The sequence below is a fragment of the Oreochromis aureus genome, linkage group 22, assembly GCF_013358895.1.
Source record: "Oreochromis aureus strain Israel breed Guangdong linkage group 22, ZZ_aureus, whole genome shotgun sequence".
NCBI classification, from domain to species: domain Eukaryota; kingdom Metazoa; phylum Chordata; class Actinopteri; order Cichliformes; family Cichlidae; genus Oreochromis; species Oreochromis aureus.
Genome location: NC_052962.1, coordinates 23,369,645 through 23,387,465, shown reverse-complemented (window position 1 = coordinate 23,387,465; position 17,821 = coordinate 23,369,645). Strand labels below are relative to the sequence as shown.

The window sequence follows — 17,821 nt, the reverse complement described above, 5'->3', positions numbered from 1 at the left end:
TGTGTGCCAATTGTAAAGTTAAGTGCAGGAGGGTTGTTTTTCTTGGGTTAGTCTTTGGTTCTAGTAAAAGAATATCTTAATGCTTCAGCTTCCCAAGACATTTCAGACAATTCCATGCTTCCTTCCATACTTTATGGGAACAGTTCTAGGGAAGGCCCTTCTCTTCCAGCACGACTGTTTCCCGTTTCACATAACAGAGTCCATGAAGGTATCGAGACTGGTGTGGAAGAACTTGACTGGACTGCACAGAACCCTTACCTCAGCCCCAACCCCTTTTAACACCTTTGGGATAAGTTCAATGAATAATGAGAGCCAGGCTGTCTTGTCTAACATTGGTGTCTGACCTCAAATACTCTTCTGGATGAATGAGTAAAAATTCACACAGACACTCCAAAATTTCATAGAGGGCTTTCCCAGGAAAAATGGAAGCTGTTAGAGCGGCAAGAGGGAGCCAACTCCATATTACTGTCTGTGGATTCAGAATGGGATGTGCCCATACTTTTGTCCATATAGTTGTATTATAATTATTAATGTTATAATAATCAGAATTGTTCATTATGACAATCCCTCGTGCTTCTTGAATTAACAATGGCCACTGTACTTATCATAACTGTAAGGAGGTTTCCTGTTCATTAAGAGAGTTGTACTTACATTTAAATGCAACTTTAACTACAAGAGTTCTTAATTATCTGGCCAAACCATTTACTGGGTACTGAGCAATGCTCAATCCAATACCAGTGCTTCTTTTTTTTCTTTGTTCTACCTATACTTGTAATCTTTATGCCTCATTGTGTGCAACTCATTAAAATCATTTTCATGTACGATAACGTCAGGTCAGAGACTGCTGTGTAGCATCATGACTGAATTAATGCAGCAGATAGAGGAAACAATTAATCTTATAAAGACACTGATGAATGAACGCCATAATGAGGTCAGTACTGAGGCCATTTCCATTTTTGGTGTATTGATTCAGTGCTTCCATGCCGCTTATTGCAATTATTCCGCTATCATAACCAATAGAAACGGTGCTTACTAAACAGAAAAAAATAAGACCCAATTTGTAATAATAATTTGGCACACTCCTTTTTTACAGTATATAAGTAAGTAGGCAATTAGAGTGTATATATAAAAAAGCAGGTGCATGATAGTACTGTGGAATCCACAAGCTGCTGTGTGCACCGTCTTGCCCACATTGCACGACTCGTAAGAGCAGAAAATTAAGGTTTTACCGATCAACCAGTTACGGCTTATGGATTTTCTTTCCCTGACCACAGATTAAAAAAAACTTGATTTGAGTTATTTTTTCACAATAATTGGTGCACAAATCACGCTTTGCAGAAACCAAATATGGAGCTACTGGTTCCTGTTCACTTTTGGCAACTTAAAGTCACTCACCAATGTTGTGTATTTTGATGTTTGGCCTGACTGTGTAATCGGGAGTCTGAATGGAGTCCTCGTCTGCCTGGGAGACTGAGAAACACATCACAGCCACACATAGACAGAGAGAAGGAAGGAAAGGAGAGGAAGGAATGAAACGCAGAGAGACAGAGGCAGAGAGAGTGAGACACAGACAAGGAGAGAAGACACTCCATTAAAACGACAGCACTGCGAAACAAGGGGGGGAGTGAATTTTAGGCACCATTAAATTTTGCACAGTTACAGAAGAAGATGAAGGAGTCCGTGTACCCCTGCCACTGAAAAAGCATGAAGAAATCGTGGACTTTGAATCCAGAGTCCCATGTGAAAATTAAAACATTAAAAGCATTTGGAACAGAATTCATTATCACATTCAGTGTTCGTGCAGACATGGAATTAAACTCAGTCTGCGCAGGCAAATTAACCATGAATGAATGATGTTTGGGTTGTGTCTATTCATCTTTGTGTATTTCTGCCTCTTTTCATCAGCTAATATGTTTGTCTGTGTAAGCCTGTGACTGCGATACAGAGTTAGGTGGATGGAACAGCATTAACGGAGGATGTGCACAGAGGCTGGTAGCAATTTGCAACTCATCAAGGATGTAAAGCATGTGTCATGAATATTCACATTTCATTCTTATCTTAAATAGTTGGAGGATTTAAGGTGGGACACACACACAGAATGAAAAGAAGGCAGCTGAAACCAGAAATGTTTTTTGATAGCAAGCTGTTAAATGACCTTGTTAAGCGAAGGTTGGAGCTGGTAAACTGGCTAAATGCGCTCATGCATGCGCATCACAGCCATAAGAAACAGTTTACAGTTGACATTCTCCCATGTGTAGACACATGCGCTCAAACTCCTACACACTCCTACACACACAGATGCACCCAAACACACACACACACATAGAGGCGTGGTAGACGCATCAATAGATTAGCAGTGACAGTGGGATGGGGGGTGGGGGGGTTGGTGTTAAGGTGATGTGTACACAGGGGCTGACACTGGCCTGAGTGTGGGATGTATTAGTGCTGACAAGGTTAGAGGAAAGGGGGAGGCTTTCAGCACTGGGCTGCCTGATCAAAGGCCTGCAGGGAAGAGAGCAGGCTACCAGGGTAAAAATAACACACACTACACCGTGCAGCAGGCTTCGGAGAGCAAGAGAGAGAGAAGAAGAGATAGTCAGAGAAGGAGAAGGAGGGGGTGGTCAAGAGAGCTGCGGGAGAGAGGTATGGGGAGTGACAGAAGAAGAGGAGGGCAGAGAGCTGGATCATGCAATTCAATCTATTTTTTTCTCTTTTACATCTTTTGTGCGTGTCACTTGCAGAGAGAGACAGCACATTACTGTAATAGCACCGAGACAGACAATAACATTAAGCCATCCGTCTCAAAGCACTGCTTCGAGGTAAAATACGCCACCATCAAAACCCTGCCAAGACAGCACGAGGCAGAAAAGCCTCTCTCTGAGACAGGACTGTCAGATCTTAGTTTTTCTGTGTGTGTGTGTATGTGTGGGTGTCTTTGTCTCTGTTTCCCTCTGTGTTTGCGAGATACAAACAGATAGGAGGTGAGGGCAAATGAAGTGACACAGAAAGAGAGGAAATGGTATAAAATGAGCGGAGGAGACGTATACTAAGACTAAGGCAGATTTTTCTGGTCTCACCAGTGGAGCAGCAGACGAATACTCTCAGTCTCAGGCAGCTGTGACCGTGGTGGTGGTGCGTGGGCGTGGCTAAAACAGAGAGCAAACACACACAACACATGTCAAACTTGTGCCCTCTGCAGGCCGCACGAACCCCAGCAGCCGGCTGTGTAAACTGCAGAGCTGCAACTGAGCAACAGCCCGTCCTCAGCTGAACTTCCAGAATCTATTAGCAACACCCACGTACCATCAGTACATGTGTGTGTGGCAGCAGCTGAGGAAAAGCTCCTCATTATAATCTTAGATCAAAACAGTGAATGTGCAGCACCCTCAGTCTTTCGTGCAGGTGTTCGCAGGCCTGACTCACAGATGTAGTAGTACTCCTTGCCCACGTTGAACTCGTAGCCCAGGGAGAAGGCGCTGTAACGCTGGAACTTCTCTGAGAATTTGATGGGCGCGTGGGGCGCATGGGGCCGGTTGCACTCCCAACGCTTGGAGCCCTTCTGGGTGTTGCAGGTGCGGTAGCCGTGGTAGTCGACCATGTAGAGGATGTACTGCTCTGCCACGACACGCTCTAGCGTCCCACGCTGACTGGTGTTGTAGTGCGGGCAGTAGATGTCCAGGTAGTCGTTGACACTGACTTGCACTGTGTATCCCTCCCGTCGGAGGCTGACATAAAAACAAAGACAGAAATAAGATGAATGCATTCAAAAAAGGCAGAAAGAAATGTGGGTAAGTGACTATGGAACCTCTCTAAACCTCTTTCACTATCTGTTAAAGGAATAGCTCAACATTTGCAAATCACAGTCTAGGTAATAACATTTTTTTTTTTAGGCAAAAAGCAGCCTGCACATATTTCCCTGGAAAAGAAAAACTCGTTTTTGGATAAGTGAGCTTTCGCAGAGCTTGTAGATGAAGTCTATTACACTGGTATCAATTTTCTCATTTAATATTCAGCCAGAAAGCAGATGAACATATTCCCCGGAAATGTCAAGTAGCTGTTCAGTAAATAAAACCTAATTGCAGTGAAAAATACCATCACGAGATGAAAAAAAGTTTTTATGATCAACACTCTGGAAATGCAACGATGCAAAACAAAGCAGCAAAAATTTTACCGGACTAATAACCAATAAGCTGTCAGTTAATTTCTGCTTCATAACTAACTGAGCAGCTGGTTAACAATTTCAACAGTATAGTTAACACAAATGTAATGCAATGAGGGCTTAAAGAGAGCTAATCCCCTCTGCGTTTTCTTCAAACCTTGAACTATTACATCTTTCTCCTCCCTCTGCATATAAAAACACACATTTTCCCACTAAATGCCCGGTAGCAATTCCCGGAAACCGTGCTGAGAATCATAATCTGTACTCCTGTCTTTTCCCCAGAGCCAGCTTCGGGCCAGGTCATTGAGGTGGAAGGAGATTCTGTCAGCGGCGATGTATGCTCTGGCTGCAGGGGAAGTGGTCTACACACGGTACACATCATGGAACAATGTCCCCTTTTTAGCATAAATGAAATCCACTCTGAGGTTAAGAATATATATAAATATATATGTGTGTGTCTTGTACAGTAACCCTTCAGTCGATTTAAAACGGAGGAAATGAACTGAACAACCTAAAGAGTGATGTAATAATGTCCCACACTGCCACCATGCTGTTATCCACACTGTTTGTAATGCTAAGTATACTTATTATGTAAATTACACAATCTGTAATTAGACAAAGTAGAAGTCATTAGAAGGGCTCCTGCAGGTGAGCTGATGAGATGGGAATTGTCCTAAGTTGCAGCGATGTGTAACCCACGCCAAGTGCCCGCAATAGCACACACTAACCATTAGGTGGTGGTATTGTGCTGTATTATATGGGCAAAGATCACCCTTCTTATTCTCTGCACCATTATTATTTTTTTCCTGTTGGTTGTCTTCTCTTTCTTACACATTATCTGCTTCACAAAAGAATGCACACTTTAACACTCTCATAACCACTCCTCACTGTGCATACATTATGCCAACACTTGCACACACTGCTGCTGACAGGCTCACACGAACATGCACACGTGCATGCGTTACTGGGTCAGGCACCCAGAGATATTTTTCATTCAATCCCAAAATGAAGATCAGAAATGTCAGACCCTTCTCTACTGCTTTCTTACTGTGCGGATCACTTTTTCTGGATCCTCTCGCCCACTCTGATAATTTTTTCCCCTCCGTTTTCTCCCCTTTTCTTCGTGTACACACACATGCTGAGGCAGATGAATATCAATTCTCTTAACCAGTGTTCTTTTTGGGCCATCAATCTTATCTGTGCTTTCTATCCCCACTGCTTAGATGTGAGATGACAGACTTTTGTCTTGCAGTGTTGCGGGAAGAGACAACACAGCTATGCTTCAAAGGGACTATATTTAGAGAGGGGGTTTGTGTGGTGGAGGAAGGGAGGAAGGTTGAGATGGTGAGGAGAATGGAGGGGTAGAGAGAGATAAAGAGGTACAATGGGCGTAGGATAGAGAGAATTTGAGGGAGACATGAGATGAAAGTGGAAGATAGAGGGTGTGCTGAATAAAAAATATGCATTCAGGAGAATCCTGGATGCAAGTTGCATGTATTAAGTCAGGCGGACTCACCGTCACTGAAAAATAAGTGTGTGAGAAGACTTGAATGCAAGGAGGGAAGAAGATCCAGTGAGAGAGCGTCTGTGCTTGAGTGCTCTATCATATTCATGGATGAAAAGCCACTGGATACTGCTGAGACAGTGCAGCAAACTAGTCTGCAAAAGCATTTGTTCTTGAGCATTTGCAGGTTGGAGAGACACATTTTTGAAAATATGCAAAACGAGTCTTCTTAAATGTACAGCAATGTCTTATTGTCCCTTTCCATGTAGCTTGAATGTAAAAGCTGGGGATAAATTTAAATGCAAGGATAAGTTTCATCATTAATAATGTTTAGATGAATCCAATGATTATTCAGTCTGTAAAACGGCAGCGAAAAATGACCATTACTATTTCATAAAGTTTTTGCTTTGAGCGTTTTTCTTGATATATTACTTTAATAACTTTATCCAAATAGTGGCAGATCTGCTTTCCGCTTTTCGATGACTCATTTCAGCACTTGCATGAAGATGCGGCCCCATTCTTTTCCTCCTTATTGTTTTGGTTAGCACCTACCCTAGCTACACAGCAGGAGGACTGTTTGTTCCAAAAATGGCCAGCAAACGAGGAAGCTCGAGAAGAAGAGAGGAAGAAGAGGAGGGAAAAATGACACGGTGGGAAAAACAGAAGGTAAGGTGGGGCAGAGGAGAAAACAAGGAGGAAAGGAGACTAAAAGGGTGAAGTGAGAAGACCAGGCTGGCTGATGGGTGAGAGGAGGCGGGGAGTCCCTCTAGGTGTATGTTGTTATATAAGCAGTCCATTTAGTGGCACAAGACAAAAAGGTTGCAGGCCAGAGAGGAATGGAGGGAGGAGAGGAAAAGAGAAGCAGAAAGAGGGGGTGAGAACAGATTTAATAACTTAAGGTAGGGGGAGGAAGGGGAAGGGTGAGGGAGGGAAAATGCTTCAAATGATGACAACAACAAAGAGTAAAGCACAGAGATGGAGGCAGTGGCCTAGACAGAGACACAGCACCCCCTGGGGATGGACATATATGTGGTAAAAGTGCATAAAAAAGACTGATGGATCTCATTCGCCTGTTGTCTCTCCTTCCCTGCACCCTTTATCCAAGTCGTTTCCTCTCTTTCCACTGTGCATTGTGTCTGCGGTGGTTTTGCTGTCTCATCACCATTTTCCTACGAGTGGGAGTGCACAGCTAGTTAGTATAAGCAGCACAAGCTGGTGAAGACTGCCAGGGGAAGAAAATAGCAGGGGAGAGATCGAGAGAGTGAGAGAGGAATGTGGGGGGGGGGGGTTAAAAGAGAGAAAGAAGAAGAGAGGAAGAATGAGACAAAGATAGCACCACTGCACCTTTCACGTCTGTGCTAAAAGGAGCCTTAGGAGAATACTGCCAGTAATAAATAACAATGGTGAGGTAGCGCTACAGCGTGAGACACTTACAAACATACAGTGCACAGAAACAGTGCATTTAGCACAGCCACAGGAAATCCACGACTGCTGCAGTAAAATGTAAAAAAATCCTAAACAATCATATATCAGCAGCTCGGGGCAGTTAGGGATTACTAATTACAGTAGTGCAATTTCTTTGTCTGTATAAAGTTACACTAATTACACATTAAATTTTCAGTAACACTGTTACTTTGACATATTGTAGGCTTGCTCACAGCCTTATTGGAAGTTTTTTCCTGTCTGTGGGCAGGCTGTGGTAAATTGATGAGGGGGCTTGTCAAAAGTGGAAGGCGGCTAGCCTTTACCAAAAAAGAGAAAGTGCACCTCCTGCACTGGCTTGTTAACAAGGTACGTGTCCATTCAGGAGGCGCTCAGCTTTGTTCCAATTTGGAGAGTGTAAGAACTGTGAGCAGGAGGTTGGGACTTCTGGAGAGCTGTGTGTGGTCACTGAGGCTAGGCTAACTGCTGGACAGTCAGTTAATCCATCCAGATTTTGTGCCGCTTGTTAAAGGGGACGTTTTCTGCTCTTTTCCAGTTGCAGTTTTGGATTTACATGATTCACAGTTTAAAATATTCCTCATTCATTTAATACTGAGCTTTGGTTTAACCCTTCAGTTCAGCTTTCTAATGATATGGGGACTCTCTCAAACAAAAAGCATGAACCGCAGATGACTGGTGCTGTCATCTCGAAATGACTGTATTAAGGATTTTCTCCATTTCTGACAGAATAAGCTGCTGAATAAGCTGCATCTGAAGTCTGAGTTAAACTGAACAACATTATATTTAGTTAGCATTAAAAAATAATTTAAAAATAGCTGACATGTGCCTACATGGTGTTTTACACATTCAACTTTCAACACACACGAAAGATGCCCAGATTTAGACAGCGAGGACGCACACACACACACACACACATACACACACACGCACACACAAAACAAAAAAGAAAGAAACAGCCTCAGGGAGTCACAAGCTAATGTACTCCTGGTGTGGTTCTCAAGTCTAGATAAATGGAAGAGTTCCTTCAAGAAAGTGCATCCATGTTAAATCTGTGTCAGATAAAACATGCGGATCCATCCACTGCGGTGACTCCATGGAAGGTCATATTATTATGAAATCTTATATAAAACTTAGAGACAATAAAGTTTCAAGAAGGATTTTCATACTTAGTAAAAGCAAAACCCATTGTGGACCACAAATCACTCCACATTCTCTACCATTCACTGGTTTCACTGTTTCCCAACCATTTTTATCTATATAGTAAAAAAGGCCCCGAAGGACAATCCATAATACTGATTACAGAGATCATACGAATTCACTATTCTTAAAATCAAAAACATTAAAATTCACTGATCCAGTTCATTTGATGTGGGAGTTGAATTTAAAACATCCTGGTGTTTGCACGACGCTACATTTTTCTTGCATCTCTCTATGTGGAGTGAAGCTGTGGAACAGACTGAGTGATGAGCTGAAGGAATGTCCAAGCCTGACCCAGTTTAAAAATATACGGTTTTTCAAAGGTACAGGAAAGAAGAAGGGCTTTGATCAGGCGTTGTGGCCCATCTATGTGTGTATATGGATATCTGCTGGCGTGCTACTATGTGTGTGTGTGTGTAAGTGTAGTAAATTGTAAAGAAGGATTTAAACGATGGCACATAAACAAGAGGTGATGACTATTTATTAAATAGTGGGCTTCTTCCTACTCCTTTGTATCTGTCTGTCTGTGTATCTATAACTGATTAAGAAGAATACAGTGACTTTTGCTGCTGAGTAGCTATTAATGTAATTTTTCCAGTTTTCAAATAACTTGTCCAACACTTGTAAAATTTTATTTCCCTTGCTTTCTACACGAGTGGTGACATTTATTTTTGTTTTGCTTTCCCAAGCTCGAAACTAGAACTGATCCAAGTGCTCAGTCACTTTTTTTTTCTGTGTAATAATTTTTGCCAGATTACATCAAAGAGAAAGCAGAAGCACAGACGCTGCTGGCTTTCAAGGAAAAATAATCCTGGTGCATTTGTATTTGTTTATTTTTATTTGTCGACTGACATGAATGGATACGAAATGTCTAAACCCACTAAGGTATTCTTCACATTCACAGAAGTTGGTAGTGTTTGTTCTGCCACAGGTTCGCCTTACATTACTGCCGGAGGCTCTACTGTTTTCAAAAATCCATTAAAAACAGCTGGAAGAGACAAGTTGTTGCTTTTCACAAACTCAGTCCAAGCCTGCAGTGGAAAAGGCAGTAATAGCGTTTGATTGTAGAATGAAGCACTTGTGGGTTGCATAGGCATTAATGCTGATAGGTACTGCAGAGTATAATTTGCACCAGTATCATCCTTTGAAAATACACAGTTCAACAGCTGTTACAGGCTCAGTTTTGTGCAATAATATTAATGTTACATGAAAGCCAAATAATAGTTTTAAAGCAAAATTCTTTCATTATCCTGTAAATCTCCCAATATTCTTCATAGCCTTGTTTTGTGTGGCCAGATTTTCTTCCTAGATACTAGGGATGCAACGATACCAATTTTTTCAAACCGATCCGATACCGATACTTGGATCTGAGTACTTGCCGATACCGAGTACAAAAACCGATACTTCTACCACACACAAGTTAAACTTAACCGGTAGTAAAGAAACGACCCCACACAACTCTTTAACACAAACGAAACGTTTACTGAACGTAAGGGCAGAGACAAATACTGTACAACACATCCCTTTTTTAAACTCAAATGATATTCCAATTCCTTAACCAAATGAAATACACTGTATAAATGACATAATTCCCTTTCAAATTATATTAAACAACCCAACTTATGTTATCACCTTTTGGTAAGTGACTCACTAATATACACTCCAAAACACGTTATATAAATCCACTAAACATACAATATTCACACATGGGCCCCACACACACTCACATTCACACTTGTTGCAGGCCTGTTTGCTGCTCACGCCGGACGATGGAGAAAAATCCTCTTCTCCCCAGTAAGAGCACAAAAGTCTGACTTACAGTTCCGTTGCTCGGTAGGTCGCCGTTCACCAGTCCCACACTAAATCCACTCCCTGCGGACCCGATGCTGTCTCTGCTACAGCGCGTTAGCCAGTCACTGTCCAGCTCTCCGACAGTCCATAGCAGCTGCCTCCGTGGCGCAGCCAAGCAGTCCGGGCTAGCCTTTAGCCTCGGCGGTCATGGCTGGAAACACAGTTTTCCACGGATGGTGGTGCGACCGTTGAAACAAAAAGTCACTTCACCCACACTCTGTTGCGAACCTCTCACACGGTTAGCTTTCTAGTCACACACTCTTTTGTGCAAGTTAACCTCAGTAAAACTAGCCGAGTCTCTCACTTTGGTTCAGCTAACCTCGTGCATCTCTCCATGCCGTTCTCTTCTGTGAACTGTGAACACCTTATGTGGCGTTCAAGTCCATGGGAATTATGATTATCTACTCCCAAATTCCCATCCGGGCTACATAAGGATCGGTTCATGGTATCGGTTAACTTTTACAAGTACGAGTACGCACACATTTTACAGTATCGGCCCCGATACCCGATACCAGTATCGGGATCGGTGCATCCCTACTAGATACAATTATTTTGATCTTGGGAAAACTCTACTCCTCCATGATTTATGTGCTTGAACATATACAAAGCAATTATGAACAGAGCCATCCTCTGTCAAAGACAGCAGTCTCACTATGCTTTAATTTAAAGTACTGAGCTTTGCATAAATTCCCAAACTACCAACATTTTACACAGCAAGTAATCTACACTCACCCAACACTCTATTAGGTACACCTCGTTAGCACCGGGTTGTACCACCTTTTTCATTCAGACCTGCCTTAATTACTCAGCTGCGCATACAACATGCGAATCTCCTGTTCGATCACATCTCAAAGGTGCTCTGCTGGATTGAGATCTGATAACTGTGAATGCCATTTGAATTCAGTGAACTCACTGACACGTTCAAGAAAATAGTTTGAGATGATTTGAGCTTTGTGACATGGCAGGTTATCCTGGTGAAAGCAGCCATCACAGGATGAGAACACTGTGGTAATAAGGGGATGCACACAGTCAGCAACAATACTCAGGCACACTGTGGGCTTTAAAAGATGCTCAATTAGTACTAAAAGGACCAAAGTGTGCCAAGAAAACATTCCCCACACAATTAAACCACAACCAGTCTGTATCACAATACAGGATGGAGCCATCTTTGCATGTTGCTTACACCAAATTCTGAGCCTACGATCCAAATGTGGCAGCAGAGATCTAGACTCGGGCTCAGGCCAGGTTGTTTTTCAATCTTCTATTGTTTATTTGATACGCCTGTGTGAATTGTAGCCTCAGCTTCCTGTTTTTAGCAAGAGTGGCACCCAGTGTGGTCTTCTACTGCTGTAGCCATTCTGCTTCAAGGTTCAACATGTTGTGCGCCCAGAGACCCATTCCTGTATACCTTGGTTGTAATGAGTGGTTATTTGTGCTACTATTGCCTTCCTATCGGCTCGAAGCAGTCGAACCATTCTCCTATGACCTCTGGCAACAAGGAGGTATTTTCTCCCAGAGAACCGCTGCTCGCTGGATATTTTCTCTTTTTCAGATCATTCTCTGTAAACCTTAGAGAGGGTTGTGTGGGAAAATCCCAGCAGATCAGCAGTTCCTGAAATACTTAGATGGCGCCAAAAATTATTTTATGCTTAAAGTCACTTAAAACATCTTTTCTCCTCATTCTGATGCTACAGCAGGTCGTCTTGATCACATCCTTAAATGCACTGAGTTGCTGCAGTGAGCAGTAAGTATATATCTAATTAACAGTGCAATGCAGGTGTCTACAATGTTTTATGAGTTTTGGTTTCCAATACACAGTAAATGCCAGGAAAATGTAGCTAATGGAAGTTTGCAGTGCATATATTGTGTTTCTGATCAAAGTTGCAAACTTTTGTCAGTAAAGATGAGGTCAGCGTGGCATCCTCACTGATTGCCTTAAAAAAACAATCTCTCCGAGGTAATCACCATCAGCCTCATCGGGAGGATAAACTATCGAAGCACAAAATGGCGTGACTTAAATGGCATTCACCAATCGTCTGTTTAGCACCGACAACACTCCTCCAATCAAGTCCCCTGGCAGGGACTAGCTAGACTCTGCTGATTTTCTCCGTACCTCAGCACCAAAACTCATTACTTGCGCATGCACATATGCACACAAAGGACACAGACAACCATGAGATGTGAACACACACCCACACACAATATCTCCTGCGAGTCGTCACTGATTGAGTTAATGCTGCAATTAACGGCCCCGTTTACAATGTTTCGATCCAAAATGGAGGACCGGGGGAGAAACAAGTGCTGAGCCAGTTTACGGGAAGTGGCATACGATGCAGCTCACTTCTATTACTATTAGACGACTGGGAGTCATCCACTAGTTTCCTCCACTTCCTCTGTTCACAGTGGTCTCTAAGAGATAGAAAAATATTACCTTTTCATATTTGCTCATTTCTGTAGTAACCGCCTCCCAATTCATTCGATGTTTCCACTTTTGCCTTTACGTTTGCTTGTTTTAGTTTAACCTTATGGAAAGCTTAACAGTCCATTTTAAAAATCTACAAATATACAACTAAGATTCTGACATATCGAGAGTTTGATGATTTTCAGAGTAAAAGCTGGAAACCACTCGGGGACACTGTCGAGTCTGTAACTCTGCAAACGCTGAAATGTCAAAGCTTTCAACCGACTTAATCATTTCACTAATTAATACATTTGTGTTGACGTTGCCTGATCATGACATTTACACTGCATGCCAACAACAGGGTTTAACACCGTCATAAGTGGAACATTAAATACACAGTTATTCCTGATGTAATTTGACCGTGCAGAAAGTTATAGATTTCTGCTTTGAAGTGATATTTTATTGATCTCTTCTTAGCAAAAATCTCTTAGCTCTCTTTGCTTTTTCCTTCTCAGGAGGGCCACAGTGCAGTATCAGCTAAAGAACAGCAGCCAGCAGCGAGCCCCAACACAGATGCTGAGAAATGAATCTCAGGGTAAAGTTAAAGGATGGCTTCTCTGCTCACTATTCCATCCTGTAGTCAGTACATCTCCCCCAACCTCACTCCAGGCTTACTGTTTTATTAAGTGAGTGGAGGAAGCAGACAGGACCCATTCAGAAATGTCAGGTATTAGCCACATTGTAACAGGAGCAAATGCAATTACAGTAGAAGAGCATGTCTGCAGTAGTTACTCTAAACTAAATGTAAGGGATGACCTAGAGAAACTAAACCATAAATACCAACCTGGGTTGCCTGGCAACCTTAAATATACAACATATAAAATGACTAACATGAGGGCGTCTTCTGTTTTCTCTGAATAATTTAATGAATCTTTAATGAATGTGTAAATCCTAAGAAATCCCTACACCCAATCCCTTGGGACAGAGTCCAAACGGCTTAGATGTAAACTGAGGGGGAAAAAAACCAACCAATCTTCACACTTCAGAAGCTTTAATCAGTAAATAGCTGGTATCTGTGTCTGATAAATGCATTTAACACTTAAGTATTTTTCATTATTTATTTTTGCGTTTTTACTTATTCATTAATTGCTTCTATGATACACACAAGTCTATTTGTTAATCGTGTTTGGTGAGCGGAGTATGACGTTCACGGACGACACTGGTATCCGTTGTGAGAGCAGGGAACAGATGAGGTGGAGGTATGTGCTGGAGAGAAGAGGAATGAAAGTCAGTAGAGGCAAGACAGAGTACATGTGTGTGAATGAGAGGGAGACAGGTGTAACAGTGAAACTGCAAAGAGCAGAAGTAGTGTGGGTGGATGAGTTCAATGACCTGGGGTCAAGCATCCAAAGCAATGGACAGTAGACAATAGAGGAGAAGGAGAGAGTCCACGTAGGGTGGAGTGGGTGGAGATGATTGGCGTTAACAAAAAAGACAGGATGTGGAGCTGGAGGTGATGAAAATGCCAAGAGTTTCTTTGGGAGTGACCAGGATACACATGATTAAAAAACGAGTATATCAGAGGAACAGCTGAGGTTGAGCAGTTTTGTAGACAGGTTTAAAGAGGTTAGGCTGACATGCAGAGGGATGGTTGATATATTGGGCAAAGGAAGCTGAATTTGGAACAGTTTGTCAGGCAGGACTAAGAGAGGAAGACCACAAAAAAGATTCATGGATGTAGTGAAAGAGGACATGCAGAGAGTTCGTGCGATGGAAGAGAGTGAGGGAGGCAGATGATCCGCTGTGGCAACACGTAAAGGGAGCAGCCAAAATAAGAAGAACAAGACATGTTTGGTCATATTTGTCTTTCTGCTAGTTTCTTATGTACCATCATGTATAGTTTTACCCCTTCAGGCCTCTAAAAATGATTAAATAAAATAATGATAGAAGAGAAAATTGACTTTTAATTTGGCTTCACACAGTCAGATATCCAGCAAACACTTCTGACAGGGACACCAGAGGACATTTTTTAATGCTCGATTATGCAACGGCCACTTTTTGTTAGCTATTACTGGCTCACTGGCTGTACATGTTTGAGTTGCAGCAGCGAGAGAAACAAAACTCATAATGATCACCCTAATAACGCCATTTCCACAGCTCCAAACTCTGATTAAATCACTTGCAAAGATTTACGGGTTTGCTGCCAGCTCATTCAGAGGAAATATGAACAGGCATACATTTCATTGATTAATCTGTGTGGTTTAAGCTGCTCTTTACTTTCCAGACATCCACAGAGGAAGTTTAAATATCAAACTGAAGAATGGATGACACAGTTGAATATTAAACTGTGGCTTTCCTCCAGCTACACTTTTTGCATAAAATAAATATAACAGAGGCCAGTAGGCATCTTCTCTATGCTTTTATTACACTGGAATGTTTCCAAGGACCACTAGGGAATATTTCTCTGGCTATTATTGGCCCCTGGGCTTTAGGCTTTGCATTGGTGTGGCAACTCACACTGTCAGCAATATGGCTTACACTCTAGTAAGCACTCAAATCCAGCAATTAAACTCCCTACGCTCATAACTCTGGTTTGGGTTAATGCAATTGGGATTTTGAGTGGCTCAAATATCCGTGCTGCTGTGCTGCTATGTCCAAAAATCTGGTCATTTAATTGGAACGAATGGCGTGGACAAAAAACCGTCGAACATAAAAAGAAAACGAGAATATCTCCTCTCCTAATCACACCAAAACCTTCCGATGTATCATAAACTGATGCCAGTTCCCAGTCACGGCCAGTCTTGAAAAGTGATCCATCCCGCTGAGCTCTCGGTGTGATCGTACCCCGCAACATGCCGCGATAACAAGGGTCGATCTCTCCAAAGGTGAGGCTCCAATTGTACTTCACTACTAAAGGCCTGATTGTACACATCTGCTCTCTCTCTGTGAGATTGCTGCTCTTTTGCTTCACTCTCCTCCCCTTTGGTTCACTACTTATCTGTCACCAAATCACGAAAAGCAGAAAAAATGGTCTTTTCTACTTGGAAGCAGAAGGTCCAACATTTATAAATGGGCATAATGGAGCATACAAACCATATCATAGATATACTTAACTGTACAAAAAGACAGTGTTTGTAACATTACCTTTCTCTGGGTCTCTTGTGCCACCAAAACATCCCACTGAAGCACTACGAAAAACCTCTAATGGTGTCATTGTGGTAAAATACACCAAGACCACAGTAGCAGATCCCTGGAGGCCTCTAGGTTTTGGTTGTTTTTCTACCACATCCTCCAGATGCTCGATCGTATCGAGGAAGGCCTTAGGGGCCACAATTTAAACCCTGAGATGGTTTTCAAACTATTTCCAAACATTTTTCCCAACGTGACAGGGCAGATTATCTTGCTCAATGAGACCAATACCCACAGGCAGCATCACTGCCATGAAGGGATGTGTGTAATGTGCAGCTGAGTGCTAAATGTCAAAACAGTGTCCACATGAATGCCAGAAGCCAAGGTTTTCCAGTACAATATTGCCCAGAACAATGCAATGCCTCTGTTGGCTCGCTTTTCTCCTGCAGTGCATCATGCTGCCATCTCTTACCCAAGGAAATAATTGCACACGCACCTGGCTATTGAAATAAAGTAAAAGAAAATATGATTCATTAGACCAGGGTATCCTAGTACATTGATCCACAGCTGAGTTTTTAGGCCCATGTGCCCTTGGCAGTACTGAAAAGGGATCTGCATGGAGATGCTTTAGTCCCCTCTGCTATTCTGCTAAATATCTGCAAAGTACCTTCATCTAGTGGACATCTGCAACAATGCAAAAAAGAAATCTCTTCAGCCCTGATCTAGGACACAGCCTTCTTCTAGCACAATCTACAATCACACATACTCAGAGTACTCAAAATGACAATAAACATCCATAATCGATTTCTTTTCAGGTGGATTTCGTTTTTCCATCTTTTTCCATTTCGAGAGCTACTCCATCTACCCAAACTGAAAATGAGATTTTTTGAAATTTTTGACAAGTTTGGACCAGAGGTGCCCGCAGGACGTGACGATCAAAGCCCACTGTGGCATGTTTTTCTGTCATCAAATCAAATCAAAATATTAGCTGTGAGAAAAGGTCTACTTCTATTTTGTTTACTGTATGCTGCCACTTATACAAAGGGCGCTGGCCTTAGAGGAAAAAGAGAGGCAGCCTGACAGAAAGTGAGATAGCAGAGGAGCTGTGACACACAATAGGAGCTCTCATCAAGATGAATTCTCCACAGTACACACCCTCAGAGAGGGAGCCAGGCAGCTCCCAGTTGCCCACGTGGCCATGTCCAAAAAACAAAGTGCTTATCCTGCCAATCTCAAACTGTCTGGTTACTAAAAGAGCAGAAGACAGACTCGAGCAAGACAGGGAGTGCACAAACATACATCAGCTTAGTATTCACGTAAAGAAAATCTTCAACAAATGAGACATCTGAGGCAGCGTGCAGGTAAAGTGAACATAAAATAACCACGTTGCAAAAATATAGGCAAAGTATAACACAAAGGTAAATCCACAGAGGGAGCCACAAGACAACAGCGCCGCTTACATTATCTTTACAAAGTGTAGTATGCAAGCTTTGAAGTTCAGTGAGTGAGGGGGCTCGGCTACTCTCGCAGGAAGTTAACCACAGCAGGGCGTTCATTTTCAAAAAACCTCAGTCTGTAAGCTCCTTCTCTGGGCTGGCACACATATCCCGCTCTCATCCCGCACCAAAGAGAGGAAAGAGAACAAAGGAGAGAGAGAGAGGGGTGCGAGGTGGAAAGGAAGAAAGGAAGATGAAGGAAAGTAGTTCTGGGTCAGATTTAAACTGGACGATATTCAGACAACCTAATGGATGCCAAGGAGAATAATCTGGTCTTTTATCTCCAAGCCATGGCGACTGCAGGGTTTAATGTAGGTGTAAGCACCCCTTCCCCGAAGACCACCACGCATGCACACACTCTTTGAAAACTAAAAAAGAAACCTCAAAGCGCACTCCCTGATCACTTACTCTAAATACAATTAACTTACACATGTCTTTAACAGATAAAAACCCTCAGGTTCTTTCCAGCTCACACCAAACATGCAACAGCGCAAACGCACAAACACTTCCTAGCAGGCCCCCATAAATAATTCACCCATTTTCTTAAAATAACCCGTTGCCCCTTTTAAAATATATCCTCCTTTCTTTGTGCAAATAACCCTCTAGCTCACACAGCAGAGTGGTCATGGAGTAATTATTTA

General features: G+C 42.4%; 1 protein-coding gene across 1 annotated transcript in view; it reads right to left on the bottom strand.

Annotated features, from left to right (window-relative positions):
* efna3a (ephrin-A3a) overlaps positions 1–17,821 on the bottom strand; it is a 77,327-nt gene that overhangs the window by 11,568 nt on the left and 47,938 nt on the right. Inside the window, exons 2-4 of the mRNA XM_039605388.1 lie at positions 3,424–3,725; positions 3,078–3,146; positions 1,396–1,470 (exon numbers count right to left, since the gene is read on the bottom strand). Coding sequence (XP_039461322.1) covers positions 1,396–1,470; positions 3,078–3,146; positions 3,424–3,725 — 446 coding nt within the window. The remainder of the gene's footprint in view (positions 1–1,395; positions 1,471–3,077; positions 3,147–3,423; positions 3,726–17,821) is intronic.